The sequence below is a fragment of the Phoxinus phoxinus genome (assembly GCF_949152265.1).
Source record: "Phoxinus phoxinus genome assembly, chromosome: 14".
In the NCBI taxonomy this organism is placed as follows: domain Eukaryota; kingdom Metazoa; phylum Chordata; class Actinopteri; order Cypriniformes; family Leuciscidae; genus Phoxinus; species Phoxinus phoxinus.
Genome location: NC_136889.1, coordinates 9,556,569 through 9,575,293, shown reverse-complemented (window position 1 = coordinate 9,575,293; position 18,725 = coordinate 9,556,569). Strand labels below are relative to the sequence as shown.

The following is an 18,725-nucleotide window of genomic DNA, read 5'->3' as shown; positions in this document are numbered from 1 at the left end:
CTCTATATTCAACCATAGACTGTAAAAAAAGTTTCAACACAGCGTTAATGTGGAAGACATACAGGTTAATGTAATTATATAATGTAAAATTCACATTATATTTGAAAAGACATTTAACTTGTATTACCTAATCCTCTCCTTAAAGGGATAGTTCACCCCCAAAAAATAATTCTGTCATCATTTACTCATCCTAAAGCTGTTCCAAACCTGTATGAGTTTCTTTGTTCTACTGAACACAAAGGAAGATATTTTGAAGAATATTTGTGAACAAACAGTTGTGGGGCAACACCATTGACTTGGATAATATGGGGAAAAAATCAATGGTACCCCACAACTGTTTAGTCACAATTCACAAATATTCTTCAGAATATCTTCCTTTGTGTTCAGCAGAACAAAGACATTTAGGGTTTCTGCAGGTTTTGTGAAGGTACATTTAAAACTTTTTAAGAACAAGTAAAGAAAAATTAAGGAGTAAATCGAAGAGAACACAATACATTAGTCAATATGTCTACTAGGGAGATACAAAATATCAATGAGTTAACACTCCAGAGTTTGAAAATACAACTTCCATCAGATATCCATTAATTTTTATTTCATTTTACTAAACAAGATTCAAGATGAGTCTACTTGAAATACAAAATTACATGAAATATGAAGTCTTGTTTTCTGTGAAACTGATGAAGTGAGTTTATGATTAAATCAAATCTGCCAGTAGGCTCAGAAGTTTTCATAACTCGTTGACGTTGATATTTCTTAATGTTTTAAGAATATCATTTGATCATTTTTATTTGCATATCAATAAATGTATAATTCAAAGATGTTTAGATATTTGTATTGGAAAACATGACAAATTACAGAGGAAGATATTACATTTTGTTTGCAACGCATGCAACATTAAATGCCATGACTTTGTGCCTTAATTAAATTACCTTTTTAAGGCTTTAATTTGAGTAAGGGTGAACTAACCCCTTATATTGGCATTAGCCCACAGCCATTATATATTTAAAACAGTAATATCTTATACTAAACCTAAACTAATCTTGACAAACTATATATCATTTGAAAGCTTACAATCTCTAGTTTACATATTTGGTGACTGATTTTCAAAATAAATTAGAGTGGAGCCGTAATTTATCAATTTGCAACAAGAATATTTTCATACTCCTAAGGCGTGTTCAGACCTTTATTTTGAAATAGTGATGAACATGAGAAATCATGAAAGAATGATAGAAACCTCAGTTTGTTTTCATGCCAAGATTCAAAAGATAGCATCCATTAAATTATTTTAGAAAAATAGGTCAAAAAAGGTTTTTAATATAAAGAAAAAAAAAATAGATTCACCATTTGCCATGTGGCAGTGAGCTATAATGCACATACATGTTCTTTATGCGTGTATTAGAGGTTTCATTCGTTTCAAAATCTGCCAAACTTCCAATACTACTTCTGAATAGGATGTCTACTTCATAAATTGTATGAAAATTGTAAAAAAAATAATGATTTAGATCACATATGGAAATGGAGGCGCCCTTATATGGGCAGTAATGTCAACTAGTGAAAAAGATTGGTACTGCGCCCAAACAAAATCTTACTGAAAGCTTATTTTTTTGAGATATCAACCTAAAATTTGAAACACAACTTGTTCAGATTTTTGGCTTTGATTTTTTTTTTGTGCATTTAGACTATATAAATATTTTTTATATAAAATATTAATACCGGTAATTACATTTTTAACATTGTACATTTTCATAAACTCAAACTTCTATAACTTTTTAACTTTCTAACAAGACCAATCTTACATCTATATACCAAAGCATTCTTGAATTACAACCATTTAAGTTCGGAATGTGTATTTTCATGTCTATAAAAAAAAAGGGGGGTGCTGCTTAAGGGGTTAATGAAATGTATTTTGAAAATATTCTGCATACCTGTGACTAACACAAGATGTTGATATATGTTGGTGCTATTTTAAGGTTATTTTATCTTTTTTTTTGTAGTGTGAATAACATGAATAGATTCAGGAAACAATTTGATGTTCAGAATGTACTGAAGATTATCCAGGGAGATGACAGTGTATGAGGGATGTGACAGTGATTCGGAAGAAGACATTGATGACCCTGATTACACTCCTGCCAAGAAAGACATGGAGGATGATGAATCAAGTCAGGTTTATTTAGCAAGAAAACAGACTAAATCTATTTTTTTTTTCAACTGAGAAATAAAAGCCCAATGTGACATATAACATAAAAAAATGTATCATAAAAGCCCAATGTGACATGTAAAATTACAAATATTTGACAAGGAGGGGTTGTATTTCAAAAACAACTGCAGAAACATGTTTTAATTGGTCCATTTGGTCGGTTTTATTTCCCCCATAATTTTCTTATAAGGGGAAATTGATCCAGGTTCTTATGGGTTAAATTAACATTGTACATTTTCATAAACTCAAACTTCTATAACTTTTTTTTCACTTCTACAAAAATCTGCCAAATGTCTTTAAAACAAGACCAATCTTGCATCTATATTCCAAAGCATTCTTCAATTACAACCATTTAAGTTAGGAATGTGCATTTTCATGTCTATTAAAAATCGTGGCTGAAAAAAATCAAGATGACTCCCAAAACACCATTTATTTCAAATCAATATGTTGCTTATTTGGACAACATATTAACAAATGTTTTGTTAATCTACTGCGAAAGTCTCCTCAAGAAAGAATGAAACAGAATTTTAATCACAAAAGAGACAACAATTTTTTTTTTATATCTTAGGTTTATTTAGATTGAAATAAATTCAGCATTATAAACCCATTTTCCCCAACATAACGTTTCCATTCAATTAATTTTAAAATGTTTCCAACATTCAGCGTCAGATTAAACATTTAAATAAATGTAATTCTTTTAAAAAAATTCTATTTTTTTTTCATTCCAGAGTTTTATAATATTTCATGATCTTTTTTTTGCACTTTTGATTTTTCTTACAAATCTTCACTTCAATAGAAGGTGTAAACTTGCAGAAACAAAAAACAAAGAGAAAAACGAAACAAACAAAAACCAAAAACAGTAATTGAGAGGCAACACTGGAAGTGTGGGGCAGCATTTCGCTCCGAGGTAATAGGTCTTCTCATCGGTGGCTTGAATAATCGTTACCTTTTCAGGTTCCTCTGAGCTTGCTTGAGTAAAGTGTCAAAGTCTAGTGCATCAAATTTGCCTTTTGTAGGCTTTGGATTGTACTCCCGGTTTGAATCTGAAAATGATCAAAAAGAAACTGTCACATCTGGAGGCTTTAATATGAATGTTTTCAAAGACTAAATAAATTATGCACTGAAATCTCAGCCAAAAAGGCACAAAAAAAAAAATAAGAATTTTCAGTTTCGGCCAAAATAGAGTTATAGCTGAGCGTCAGTTTCATTAACAAATTAATTGTTTTGCCTTTTTGGTTGAGATTTCTTTTTAAATTAGCGCTTCTCCAAAGACTCGTTTTGACTGCATCAACTTAAGTTAAATGAAAGCACCACATTCTGGTGCATCACTACTTTAAATGGAAGGAGAACAGCTAGCGATGCGAAGCTCACCAAGATCAGCATAAGTGGTTTTGCAAAACTGCCTCCTGCCTCCAAAGCACAGGTCAAATGGAAGCTCATTCTGCTCCCTCAGCTTGCTTCCATTCTCAATAGCATTAAACGCATCCTTTTTGCTGTAGTATGTAACAAAGCCGTAGTTGTCTCTGAAATAACAGGAGTGTTAGCAATCCTCTTGTTAATGTTAAACAATACATCAAATAAATACAACAGAGAAGCCATACCCATTTTCTCTAAAGTGCACAGTGCACTCCTCAATCTTTCCAAAGAATGAGAAGCGTTCTTTCAGCTCCTTACGAGTCATGCTTCCGCGAATTCGTCCAACATAAACAACTCTCCGCTCCTCCTAAAAAACATTTAAATTGAAATGTCAGAAATCAAATCACCAAGGTGCCTTTAAGAACAAATGAAGACATTTCCTTGATTGAAATACTCACAATGGCTTTCTCTTTGCGTATCTTTGTATCCTCACTGCAGTTTTGTGAAAGGTGGTAATCGGGCCTCTGATTAGGGCTGTCAAAAGTTAAAACATATCAGGATTAATAAAGTTAACTTGTACTAACACAAACCATACATACACACACACACACACATATATATATATATATATATAAAAGAAACTTTACTTGAAATAATAAACTGAAATAATATATAGTCAGCATGAAATCAAAATAGGTAATTCTTATTTTTGATGTAATGCAATATTAAATATAAATGTAAATCTGAAAGTGCAAGTCAATGAAATTAATCGTCTTTCAAACGAGTCATAAGCCGTTTCGTTGTGAAACATTAGCATATTGCACATATATCCACTTATTGTGCGGGAAGACACCAGGGAAAACGTGAACCTCAAACACTGCAGCTGATTCCGGTGGATACTGGATAGCATCATGTCGAGAAAATGCTGTGCTCTACAATGTTTAACAAAGCCAGTTTTTTTTCACTGCCCAAGGACGAGCATGTGATGATTAAAATGTGGTTAAAATGAATCTATATCACGATACCACAGCAGTATAATCCTCAACTTTTGCTGTGTTCCCTTTATTTTACTGATGACTGCTTCTCAAATCTCAGAATTTAGTGCAGGATTCGCAAACCACTTCCTCTTGAAAGACTGTGTTCAAAATACTTCGTTTTTAATTTTATATTGTGTAGGTCTCCTGCTAACTGGTTAACTCACATTATTACGGTCTTCCTGAAATACTTCTGCTAATCAGTTGAGAGCTACTATTACCTAAAACGGTCTCTAACGCAGATCGTTCTCATTACTTTGAGAAAAGATTAAGCAAGATTTGTTTTACCAAAGTTTATGTTACATCAGTCATTCACGCTAGAGCCTAGCTAATGTTTGCACTGTTATTGACAGTTTCCACGTTCACCGCAATAAATTAGAACATACTCGGTACAAGTACAAGTAAAATAATCGGTTTGTTGATGGACATGCACTTTTTAATGCTGATGGTGAGGAATTAACGTTACAGTTGCAATATCTCATAATGTACCTCAAACTGAGTAGCGTCCTGATCGAATCGTCCTTGAGATGAAGGTTCGGGTTGAATAACCAGTTCCAGTGTTTCATCATCGGACTCGCGCTAAGATTGATATGGTACAATCGACGTCAGTTCGTTACGGTGTTTAGTTTTTACGGTGTAGGAAGCCTCAGGACAAGCAGAGCTGACGTTTTGGCAATGGACGTTTTTGTTTTCGTTTGTTTTTGTTTTGTAAACCAATCACAACAGACTGAGCTGTCTGGCAAAATCAGAGCAGAGTAGCTCGCGGAAAGGAGGGATTTGGAGAGATTGATTCATCAGACGAGTCGTTTGAGAATCATTGAAAATGTGGTGATGTGCAAATGTGTATTATGAGAAAATTAAACAGTTTTTTGACCTTTGATGCATGTAAACCTGTTGTAGGAGACTCAAACAACTTTAGGAAACTTTAATAGGGGCACTTTAAGATGCATTTTTGTTCGGTCGGATCACAAGTAAATGAGGGATTCCCATTTACACCTGATGTTTTAATCGCTCTTTTGTCCACTTTTGGGCTCTATGGTGGGTAGTATGGGCTTTTCAGATCTTTATATCAAATGGATGTGAACGGAGAAATTTGTCATCAAACCAAACTTGGGTCTTCAGCCGACAAAGTTTAAATCCCGTCTGGCTAACACTTACCAAAATGATTACGCATTAGATCAGAAGGTGGAAAGAAGGCTGTCTTTTGCGGTTACTCGAACACATGAGCGACTACACTACAAAAGCAATCTGGTCGAATACGTTTTCAACTACCCCTGGAAGTGGTCAAACATGGACAAGCGCAAAATGTTTTAGACCGTTTACACGCGTTTAGCGTCATACACTTGTAATCAGATTGATGAAAATAGTTCTTAATACCAGGTGTAAACAGAGCCTCTGATGACACATTTACTGGTGCAAGGACAGGACAACCTGTCTCTCACATGAGATCACAGCAATAGCAAACCGCAACCATCCAATCAATTCCTGATGGTTCAAGAAGCAGTTTCACTTGGATATACAGAATGTCACAATAGTAAAAAAAAAAATGCTATTGCAACTTCTGTTTCATGCTAACTTTAACAATGTACTAAAATGACATTAAACTACAAAAAACTTGAGACATTAAAAGCAAAAATACATGAATGACAAATATGCATCAAAATAACTAAAACTTAAAAAACAACAACTTAAAAATCATAATATTTGACTATAATAGTATCTCAATGATACAAAAATATCAAATGAAAATACAGATGACAGCACAGTATTTGCTAACATGCCAGTTCTCACCTTCTATGAGTTTTCCAACGCAGATGTCCATGAGAATCAGAAGAGCGGGACCTGGATCTAGAGCGGCTGTGACTCCAAGATCCAGAGCGTGAGCTTGAATAGGAATATCGACGCCGTCGGGGTGGGGAAAATGACCTGGAGCTGGATCGGGAACGCGACCGAGACAGAGATGAAGAACTGGATCTGCTGCTGGAGTGACGAGACCTGTATCTGTAAATGTAAAAAAAAAAGGATACTGTGCTCTCAACATTACTTTTTAATTATCATACATGAGTATAATAACCATAGACAATGTCAAAGCGGACCTTTTCCTGGGTGGTGAACGTGATCTGGAGGAGGATTCAGAACTGGATTCTGAGCTACTAGAGGATTGGACTCTGTATCTTCGCTTTGCACGGCCTCTGTCCTGCTGGTACTGTCTGGAGGAACACTCAGAATAGTCCAGAGGTTTTTGCTGGTTGCATTTTGCTTCATCCAGTAAAGAGCTTTCAGAGTCAGGCCTGTGTGGAGAGGCATCTGGAGTCACCAAGGTAGAGCTGTTTAATGCACACCTTGTATCTGCAGAAGGATGACTGAAGCTGAGGTTTCCTTCTGTAACTGGAGTTGATGAAGTCTTGGAGACACTGTTCTGCACCGGCTTAATGGAGGAAAGCTCGACAGTCTTGATAACAATGCTAGACTGTTGTTTTACATTCCAACGACTGCCAACTTCATTTTGATTGGCTTCTTGTGGAGGGAGGCAATAGTCATGGTCAAGGGAGAAAGGTTGAGTCTGTCCATTGGTAGTAGGGGTCAGAGGCTTGCTGCGCAGCTTATTTGAAGGGAGTGGTTTTGCTTCTATCTGAATGGCCTTGCTAGGAGTTGGCTTAAGGACCTCTGACTTCTTGGTTTTCCCCAGTAGTGAAACCGGTGCAATAGGTTTCCACATCTGGTGTGGGGGAGTGGCAGGTGGTGTAAGGCCTATGGGATGATTCAGATAAAAAGAGTTCACTTTTATTCATTTTATTACTTGCATATAATCTAGGAATGTGTTTTCATTATATAACAAAATAGATAAAATCATACACGATTTATTTAAAACAACAAGCTATATTAGAAGTACACTACCATTTAAAAGTTTGGGGTCCATGGCAGTAAAGACATTATAACGTCACAAAATATTTCAAATTCAAATAAATGCTGTTGTTTTAAACTTTTAAAGAATCTTGAAAAAAAAAAAGTATCACTTTCCACCAAAACATTAGGCAGCACAAATTCTCAACATTGATAATAAGAAACATTTATTGAGCAGCTAATCAGCATATTATAATGATTTCTGAAGGATCACGTGACACTGAAGACTGGAGTAATGATGCTGGAAATTCAGCATTGCCTTTGCCAGGTAAAAAAAATTGAAAACAGTTATTTTAAAGTAATTATATTACACAATATTACAGTTTTCACTGCATTTTGCTTCAGTGATCATCAGAGACTTCTTACCAAACCCAAACTTTTGAATAGTGTATATAAAATATATTGCACACTAAATTATTTATTATTTATTTTACCTGCTGTGCTTCCCAGGTCATGGTTGCGGGTTTTCTCCAGGGCCTTAGTCTCCACTTGCTGCTCACAACTGCATTAAGAAAATAACATGAATAAATATAATTTGCAATGGCAACATCAAAAAATTTGAAATGCTGATGTTGTTAAAACATCACTCAGACTGACACAAGCTATGCTCATGTTTGTCTCTAATGGCCACCTTCACATTCTGAAGTCATGTTGAGAGACTTCATTTGTTTCGGTAGGTCTTGGTGAAATGTGGCTTATGGCCACACACACACACAAACATTGAGTTTGGTGCACGAGCAGCACAAGGGCTGTAGGGTAACTCCATCACTCTGCCTCATGATACTCACCTGGAGTTTCCTACAGCGGCTGCTCTACCACAGACCTCCGGTACCTTTGGCTCTTCTTTTGCTGGAAAGAAAAAAGGAGGGTTGTGAATGACCAAATACAGGAGGTGAAAGTGGGAGAGACCCTTAAAATAACTGCAACAATCAAATTGTTCAGTATTTAGCAGAACACAGCCACAACAAAAAGCATGTATTGTGATACACTACAAAACGTCCCCACTCAGCTGAGAAACAGCAGACTAAAGATAAATGCTTGTTTAATGGGTACACAGTCAGTATTCAGCCCCTGCATGTCCTCAGACAAAGACAGCCAACTGGTTTTAAAATGGTTTTGTTAACAGGGCAGAATTCCAGCAGCTCAATGAACATTAACACATAGCAGCTGTTTTCATTAAAGCCACACCCTCTCTTAAAGTTACAGACCCTACCCTTAAGGTGTGGTCACATAATCACATTAGTGTAATTTAAGCACGTTTTTGTGGGCAAATATTTTCATTGTCTATTATTAATAAGGTTGTGGTATATAAAGCAGAGCTCACACAGAAGTCCCTTTCAAGCTAAAACTTTCACCACAGTGAACTCACAAACTCGAAAATGAGCAGTTTCCTATTTTCCACAGAGGCCAATTCCTATTGGAATGACTGGATTTTGCTCATGAAATTGCCAAGCAATGGTAAATCTGACCGCACCTTTAGGAATACCACACCCTCTTTTTTTTTTTTTTTTTTTAAGCTGGACTGGTTCTATATGACTGGTTAATGTTTTATCATTTTACAGCAACTACACTATTTTGGTTAAACAGAATTCCACTAGGAAAAGGGAACAAACATCAAGGCCATTTTACCTCATTTGAACCGAATGCCATTAACCCTTTAAGTGTCACGCCCCTTTTTTTGAATATACATGAAAATGCACTTTCCGAACTTAAATGTTTGTAACTCAAGAATGCTTTGGAATATGAATGTAAGATTGGTCTTGTTTTTAAGAAGAAAATTGGCAGATTTTTGTAGAAGTGAAATAAATTAAAAAAGTGTAACAGAAAAAAAGTTATAGAAGTTTGAGTTTATGAAAATATAAAATAAAATAAAAAAATTATTCATATTTTATATAAAATATATTTTTTCAAAACCTGGGTAACTCTAAAACTGCACAAAAATCAAAGCCAAAAATCTGAACAAGTTGTGTTTTAAATTTTAGGTTGATATCTCAAAAAATGAGCTTTCAGTAAGATTTTGTTTGGGCGCAGTACCACACTTTTTCACTAGTTGACATTACTGCCCATATAAGGGCGCCTCCATTTCCATATATGGTTTTTCTTTATTTCTAAAACATTTTCAGACCTTTTTTTCTAAAATAATTGAACAAATGCTATCTTTTGAACTCTTGGCATGAAAACAAACTGAGGTTTCTACCATTTTTTTCATGATTTTTCATGTTCATCACTATTTCAAAATAAAGGACTGAACACCTTAGGAGTATGAAAATATTATTGTTGCAAATTGATAAATTACAGCTCCCCTGTAATTTATTTTGAAAATCAGTCACCAAATATGAAAAATAGAGATTGTAAGCTTTCAAATGATATATAGTTTGTCAATATTACTTAAGGTTTTTACTAAGATATTATTGTTTTAAAAATATACTGGCAAACGTCCCACCTGTGGGACGGTGACAGTCAAAGGGTTAATACATCAAGGTTAGATGAACACGGTTGTGTGACAACTGACAACAGTCTTATCTAACCCACTGGGTCATGTTAAACTGTGAACTCTGTACTTGCAATCTGTGCTTGACCTGGCAAAATGGACAAACTCCTTTTTCCCAGGAATGCCAACTTTCTCCAAGCTCCAAATGTTAGTGTGCCCTAGTTGCTTACAAACTAATGGTCTGTATTCTAAAGATGGCAGTATAGGTGTATGTGTTCACTACGGAGGCACATTGGTTTCCAAAGAAATTGGTGAGCAAATACTTTAAGAAAAAGAGCTCAAACACATCACTTACTCTGAGACTCCTCAAACTGCTCCAGGAGGCTTGTAAGATCAGCAGCTTCAATACCTGAAAGAAAAAGTTCATTATAATCCAATCAACTGAAACTCTTAATTACATATGAAAAAATGCTCACCAATTTCATTTGTGAATGACTCAATCAGCTCAACTGTGGTGTTCTTCGGTTTGGTGATATCCGAAGAAACCATCCTCATCTGCTCTGCCAGTTCAACAACTCTAGCCTGAACTTGAGCTGAGAAAAACGGCTGAACAGCTATCTGTGCAACATGAGGCTGTAACCGTGAGGTCAGCTTTTTAGAATTAGTTGGCAGGGTGTTTTTGGCTTGATCAGACACGGGGGCCAAAACAACTTGCCCGGTCTCTCTCTTTGCAGGCACAGCAGCACTAGGTTTAAGAGGAAGAGCGTTTGAGCTCTTAACTGGTGTAGTGATCATCTGAGGCCTTGATGGATCTTTAGACGGCACACCTTCACACACATGAGCAGCATTGGGGTTACTATGTAAACATTCCTTATGACTAGGTGCATTGAGACCGTGAGAGTCTCCAGATGTAGTGGACACTGGTGGTGAAACCATCCTTTCAGGAGGCACCTCAGCCACACGCCTGATCGGGGTAGCGGTCTCGGTATGAATAGTGTTTTGTGGCACACTGATGGTAGTAGGTAGTTTCTGGGGTGATGAGTGGACTGGATGGGGTAAACTTTCCGATGATGTACCTGAAGGTGGAGGGGTTGATGCTTTAGAAGTTGCAGGTTTCTTAGAGGAACCTATCAGTGAAGCTGGAGGGATGAGTAATGCTTCAGGTGTTGGGGGAGCAGCAGGGCCTCTCGGGTGCCATGCAGGCATGATTTCAGGTGCAAGGTCTTTTTTACCAGGAGTATGCAAGGTTTTACGTGGGTCTCTGGGGTTTGGGTCTGGCAGGCAAGGTATTAGGGGAAGTTCCTTGGGCGCTTCAGGCAACTTGGGCCATTTAGTGCTGTAATCCTCCGTTTTGTCCACAGGGTCTGGTTTCTTCTGCTGGCGGAGGAGACGGTACTGCTGTAAACTGAGAGGTTTGGGCTTGGTTTCATTACGCTGACAAACAGCATGCTGCTCACTAACAGGCTCTTGTTTTGAGGGTGGTTCTTCCTCTAAAGACTTTTTAAGAACTTTGTTCTCTGGCTGCGAGTCAGTGATTTCTGCTTCAGCTTGAGGGGTCACGATGTGCTCCTTCTCAACCTGTGGCTCAGGGGTCATCAACTGTGTTGGACGAACAATTTTGGGTCTCTCAGGCTCTGCCGATAAATGAACAGGTGAAAAAGTCACCTTTTTCTTCTTTTGTTCTTTCTGCGGTTTCTTCTGAGGCTCCTCTTTAACTCTTGAGCTTCTCAAAATTCTCTGTTCAACCAGATCAGCTTTAACAGGTTTACATTTCTTTTTCCCTTTACATAACTTGCCAACCTTTTTCTCCACTTCCACAAGAGATACTTCAGAAGGTGGTGGGAATTTTTCAGCACTATCCTCAGGATTTGGTTCCGGCTTGTTTATGCTTTTCTCCGGGACTCTTTGCTCTCCTTCTGCGGAGTCTGTGTGAGAAAAAGGGATGCCGAGATCTGGGATTGCCAGGATGGGCTCTCCATGCTCTCCTTGATCAACCACTTCTAGCACGAGGCCCCCCTCGGGCAGGAGATGCTCTTGTCCCTCTTCTCCTTCCATACATAATGTCATGCAGTAAGGGTGCATGTGTTTTACTAAATCACCTAGAGTGACAGGCATGCTCTCGCCATCCTGTTCTAAAGACACTGGAAGGCACCAATCAAATTCCTCCAGTGATGACAAATCAATATTAACTATTGGGTTTAAAAAACTAGCATCCCCATCTTCCTCTTCTCCTTCACTGTTCTGCTTGGATACTCTCTGCATTCGTGGGAGACTCTAAAACAAAAACATAATGCGTCTCGCATTAATTATACATTGAAAAAAAAAAAAACGCAATTAGACCCAACTCCCCGAAAAAAAGAAAAATCAAGCAGCCATTTGTGCAGCCATCAAAAACAACAAATCTAATGAAACTATATATTTAGTTTTTTTTTTTAAATGGACGAAGAATAAAGATTCAGAACTTCAATACCTTTCCAGGAAATTGTCTTGCATGGATCAATGCCTCTGGAGGAGACCGTGAAAACAACTTTCTCAGCTAGAGAGGATAAAGGAAAATAAGTATCCGAAAATGCATCAAGCTGTAAAAAAAAAAAAAAAAGCTTTCTATTGCATTCCTGACATGCTTGGACAGGTGAAGACCGACTGGAGACTCACCGGTGAGTGTTCCTGACCCTTCTGTCCTGAGAACAGATCTGAATCCGGCAGTGTGTCAAAAGGGGACAAGTTCTCATCATCAACATTGTCAAGTATTTCAGTGAGAGCTGTGAGCAGTGTTGCTTCACTTTCCTCATCAAGATTACATTTAACCTGAAACAAAGGAAGCATTTTATGAATACCATTGCTGACTGACATGAAATTCTAAATCATGCAATGAACAGTTTTATAAAGGCATTATTTACTTCTCCAGTGGGGTTGTCCTCAAAAATGGACAGAATAGAAGGATCCAAGCAGCCATGCAAAACCTCCAGAGCATCTTCGTTGTTAAGGCTGGGATACTCCAGACAGTTTCCAGTAAAGCTTCCCTGAAGGATCTCTGCCTGCAATATTCCATAAAAAATAAAATGTCCATTTTTATTTCATGGAGATGGAGACTTTAATGTTTGGTCTTGCTTGACCCATCACCACTCCATAGAAAAAAAATTAAATGAAACAAGACTTCAAACAGTCATTTCCATTAGTTTACCGGACAGTCTGGCTGATGCTACACAAAATTATTACCTTAAGTACTAATAATATCATATGTTTTCAGAACAAAACATTCAGAATTAAATATGCTTCTAAAACCAGAAATCACTGCATGGTTAAATATGCATTAGCCGAGTTTGTAAACAAGTTCATGCTCCCATATTTAACAACTGCAAACAATGTGCTGTCTTTAAGGCGTGTAATCGCTGGCCTGTTCTACAGCAGCTGATGTTATGGTCAGCTTTGGTGTTAATACAGCTCATAGACTCATTTATTCACATGACTTCAAGTGAAACATTGTTAATAAACAACTCTTTGTATTAATCATTTTAATAATTCTCATGAATTTGAAAGCAAAACAAACTAAAAGAGCAGGCGTAGACAAGCTATTTAAATCTGAGCAAATGTAAAAAGCTGTTTAAAAATTGTGGTAAATATAATCAGGTAAATAATCAAATACAAGCACGTTCAATTTATACATGCGTTAATTTGTAGCTACAACCACGTGTTGCGCACACGCGTCATCCTGCCGCAGTGCATTACTGGGCAAACCCAACACCGGCACAGTTCAAAACACGCCGTGCGCTACCACACATTCTGCATGCCCACTGTCATTTTCTTAAAATATATATAGGTTGCATCTTTAGGCCAGCTTGATAACAAATCGTTTTCGTTTTAAAACCTAAACGGGCTGAATTAAAGAGTGCTGTCAGTAAACACGCATGGTTCAACATGACTGTAGCACTCATACCTGCACCACGTGCTGGGCGGCTAGTCAACGCAAACCGCATTGAACAACATGGGGCTAACTTTTTAATTCACAGTCACGACCATGCCATATAAGAAATGAATAGGTGATAAATGCAAACACTCGGAGTAGAATACATAAAAAAAGTGTCCGTGGCCTGATAATCGCAGTTTCAGTGTTAAATGTTCAAGTTAAATGTACGACCATACATAAACACTGTTAGATTCATTCTTTGAGTCAGCCACGTGGGTGTGAGTTACTTGAAAATGCAACAAACAACAAGAAAGCCATATTTAATCAACAATGGCATGTGTACTAAGAACTTAATAAATAATTTCAAAATACATATACATTAAATTGTAATTATATTTGTTCAGAACTGACACATTCAAACAGCAAACAATTCCTGGCAACAGATTATCGATAGCATTTAAACCACAAAACAATGCGTTTATATTTTACGAAAAGCAAAACTGTCTCATTCTTTAAAAAAACGATAATTTGTTGTTTAGTCACTGGTTTAGATTGATAAAGTTTTTATGAATGCAAATGCATGGCAACATCTAACACGACAAAACTTTTGCATCCATCCATTGACAAACGAGTTCAGTGTAAACATGTATGAAATCAAGCAACACCTGGAGAGTGCTAAATCTGTTTGTTTTTCTGTTTTTTCCCATATGTGAAGAAAAAATGATGGTGCATCAGCATCCACGTGTCACAAAGTCCTGCACATTATCGCGTATTTACCTACTATATTTGGCACAGTGATAAATGTCATCAATTTCATTCTGGCACAACATCATATAAGAATCAATATGTGCAGTTCTCACCTCGTCAAGATTCACCGGGGAGAACATTTGAGTATTACAGGCTTTTAACATCTCCTCGCCTGTTCCCCACCGCGCCGCCATCTTACAACTCAACTGTGTGTGTGGAAAAACGTGAATCAACTGCAGGCGCAGCAGCAGCCGGTTGCAAACCACGTGCTATTTGCTTTCCCGGCAACTGAACGGGTTTAGTCACGCCCCAATTATGCGTCATCGACCGTCAGCTAACTCACAAACTCTTCTCTTTAGTTATGGGGTAAGTGGCATTTTTTTTCTTGCTTGATATTTATCATCTTATGTCATATTATGGTTTATTGTGTTATAATGAAAATTGAGAAGTGTGTTTTGAATTTGTTATTTTATTTGGAACACAATGTTTAGTCACAATATGGGAACTTTGTAATCCATAAACATCGATTTCATATTTATCTGAACTCAGACATAATGAAAAAATAAGTTTTGAAACCTAAAAAATTTTTTTGGGGACTTGATACCGTGAACCAGTGTCAAATGCTGCTAGTTAGTTTTACAATAGCCCAGATTTGTTATTACCCAGTTTTGTTATTGCTCAGTTTTGCTTGTGCGGGCTAAAATACATATAAAAAACATTGACATATTTGCAAAATGAATAAAGATTCAGCTGCTGGCATAAAAAAAACAACTAAATTATAATTTATAATATTATTTTTATAGATAGATAACATATTTGTAGCTTTTATGGAAGTATGTAATGCATTGTATTCTGCAAAAAATCAGTTAATGTGTAGAAGTCCTCTCTTTGCAGTGACACCTCTTGGCCAGCAGATGTCCCCCGTGTTCGTTCTTGTGGGCTAGCTATAGCCTACTACGCTTTTACACCTTTTGTAGCTGTTTAAACATGGCACATGCTTGTTACCATGAATTGTTTAATAAATTCCGGTTTCTCTCACTGGAAGGATGATTAAACACCCTCTTTCGGTTTAAACTAGCATTTCCTGTCCATTTCTTGTAAAACTGCTGTTGTGGGCTCCACACATTATGCTGTTAGCCTAAATGGTGCCATTAAATCTTGGTTTGGCTTTGTTGTCCACTGCTTTCCTTCCCCTTTAGTGAACTTTTTAATTGAACAAAATGTATTTTGTCTTAGTCACCATTTTTTCGTGGCCCTGTTCTTATGCTCTTTGCAGAGTTGTTGTGTAGGGCTACAGTTTAAACTTAAACTAACGTGTGATTTGTAAAACATATTGTAAGTCAACAAGTCTAAAATACTTCAGCACTGCAGTTTCAGTTAACCCTTATGTTAGTGAAGATATTTCCCAAAGCTCTGCAGTTTTGACCCTCATTACAGTTGGTCCATAGTGTGCAACCTTTAGACTTTCACTTTTATTACCTTTAAAATCTTTTTTATTGACCAATAACCCACTCCATGGTAAAATAAAACAGCTATTAGACGGCTATGAAGAAAATCAATATCAAAATTTATATTTATTTCTATGTGTAAAACTATTTAAATAAAGAAGAAACTGAGAGCACCAAACTGATGACTATTATTAATACTGCAAATATATAGGCATAAAATGAATCACATAGTACTTGCCAAATGTGCCTTTTTTTACTTGTATTCTTTGTTGTCTCTTCTTTTCCAAAATAGATATGAGTACCTGGGTCACTAGGAAAATGTGCATTATGTGATCTTTTTTTTAATTCATTTGGTGTGCCGTGAATTGTGTTCAGACATTTACTGGGAAGCACCAATACTAGCAAAGTGTTTCAAGAGAATGTCTGTATGAGCATTGAAGACGTCACTGCATCATCTTGAGCGTTTTGTTTGCGTAAGCAGTGTTTGTGGGTTGCTTTCATTAAAAAAAGTCTCATACCCACAGTCTCTCATAGTACAGCTGTCAGTCCCAAAGTGGGTGAACGAGAGCAATTACAATGAACATTTGCGTGAGCAAGAAAATCCTGCTCCACACCTCTCTTTAAAGCTGTGCTGTCCTGTTCTCTTCAGCCTATTGCTCGCAGCTACCTGACTGTACTGAAAATCATTCATCCACTACCACTGTTGCCATGGCAACTAGAGGGGAAATCCATTTCAGCAGCCTCTTCGTCACACTACATCCTTCCGTTCCCTCTCTCTCTCTCTCTCTCTCTCTCTCTCTCTCTCTCTCTCTCTCTCTCTCTCATTCCCTCCCAACCATCGCTTTCTTTATCTCTCGGTGCTATCTCATGTTATTCTTCTTTCTTCCTGTCTCAGTCAGAGGGTAGACAGGCAGCAGAGAATGCAACTCCCTCAATAAACAGAACCATGCTATGGCATCAAGATGTTATAATACCTTGTTTTAGAGATTATGTTGAATCATGCTGTGTCATCTGTTGTATTGACTGCAGCGTGACACTTTTGCACTATGTACTAGTTATCAATCATATGACATATCTACTGCCCTTTGCACATTAGAATATTTCGTTATGTAACACGTATGCCTTTTCTGTTTAGTTGAGGTACATTTCTTTCAAGCTTTTTTTCCTTTAAAACTATATTGGTAGTCTGGTATTTCTGTGGATAACAAATTTTTTTAGATTGACATTTTTGTAAATATATATTATATTATTTTAACAGACGTGCACAATGTAGGGGTACTTTGTAGAAAGCATATTTCAATACTAAAGATGTATAAATGTGACAAATGAACTTGAAACGTAAACTACTACTAAGTTTGGGGTCTGTAAGATTGTATTTTTAAAGGAATTAATACTTTTATGCAGCATGGATGTATTAAATTTCTTAAGGTGACAGGAAAGACTTTTATAATGCCTTTACTGACATATATTGTCAAATAATCCTGAAAAAAGTATCACGGGTTCCACCAAAATATGAAGCAGCACAACTGTATTCAACTTAATCAATAAGAAATGTTTCTTGAGCAGTAAATCAGAAAGTATGATATTGATCTCCAGTGTACAAGTTTGTCATTTTAGTTCAGTTCATGAAGCCAGCCAATCACTGACCTGAATACAAAGCCAGCGGCAGTTATTTCTATTTGTCCATTATCCGTTAGAACAAGTGTTCATGTCAAATTCAGTCTTTGTTGAGTGCGCAAACAAAACATCGGTATAAATGATTGATTAACATCTTTGTGCAGGGAGCTTGTGTTGAGATCAGGGTGATAGTGGCTTCACTGACATCCTCATGGTAATCCCATGGGGCAGGCAAGCAGCTACTGGAGACACCAGATGGCTTCAAATTAGAATTGAAATCACACACGCATACGCATACGCATATTCTCTCTCAGTCTCAATTGCATCTTTAAACTCTAAATAAAAATGTGTTATTTCACTGAACGCAGTCTTTCGTGGTGATGTTGATGCATGGGAATATTAATGTAATTATGTTTTAGTGAGTAATCCGAAGGGTTAACTCCGTGAGATGATTCCATTAGTTCACATAATGAATCTCTGTAATCAGATCACTGATAAATTAATTCTATTAATTCCTCTAAAGCTCAAACGCTCTACCCCTCTCACAATGGCTGATCCCAAATCACTCCACTTTTACTTAATTAGTTTTTAAATTATTATACTGATCCATCTACTGAGAATTCGTCGTTTTATTTTTCTTAAAAGCATGAATACTAAACATGTATCATCAATAAGCGGCACAACTGTTTTCAAAATTGATAATAATTAGAAATATTTATTGAGCAGCAAAAAATCAAATTAGAATGATTTTTTAAGGATCATGTGACACTGAAGACTATAATGATGCTGACAATTCAGCTTTGCCATCACAGGAAGAAATTACATTTAAATTATATTAACATTGAAAATGATTGAAAAGTTGAAAATGTATTATAAATGTAAAAGTTATTATAAATTGGTAAAATATTTTTAAATATTTGACTGTATTTTAATCAAATAAATGCAGCTTTGGTGAGCATAAGATCTTTCAAAAACGTTTAAAAATATTAATAACGTATTAGAAGGTATTGTACCCTTCTGAAAAGTATGAAAGCCTGTTTTCCCCTATAGAGTAAAAAACAGAAAAACTCAATTTTGAGTCCAA

The 18,725-nt window shown here is 36.5% G+C and overlaps 1 protein-coding gene across 1 annotated transcript; it reads right to left on the bottom strand.

The window, feature by feature from the left end:
* Positions 1-2,613: 2,613 nt before the first annotated feature.
* Positions 2,614-14,908, bottom strand: pprc1 (PPARG related coactivator 1). Its single transcript, XM_079634474.1, has 14 exons — positions 14,690-14,908; positions 12,823-12,960; positions 12,578-12,730; positions 12,393-12,458; positions 10,399-12,196; positions 10,278-10,331; positions 8,280-8,340; positions 7,926-7,993; positions 6,684-7,338; positions 6,379-6,588; positions 4,012-4,087; positions 3,799-3,920; positions 3,569-3,720; positions 2,614-3,240 (listed from the first exon to the last, which is right to left on the bottom strand). Exons 1-14 carry the CDS (start codon positions 14,768-14,770, stop codon positions 3,140-3,142), a joined length of 3,735 nt encoding a protein of 1,244 aa, XP_079490600.1. The 5' UTR covers positions 14,771-14,908; the 3' UTR covers positions 2,614-3,139.
* Positions 14,909-18,725: the final 3,817 nt, after the last annotated feature.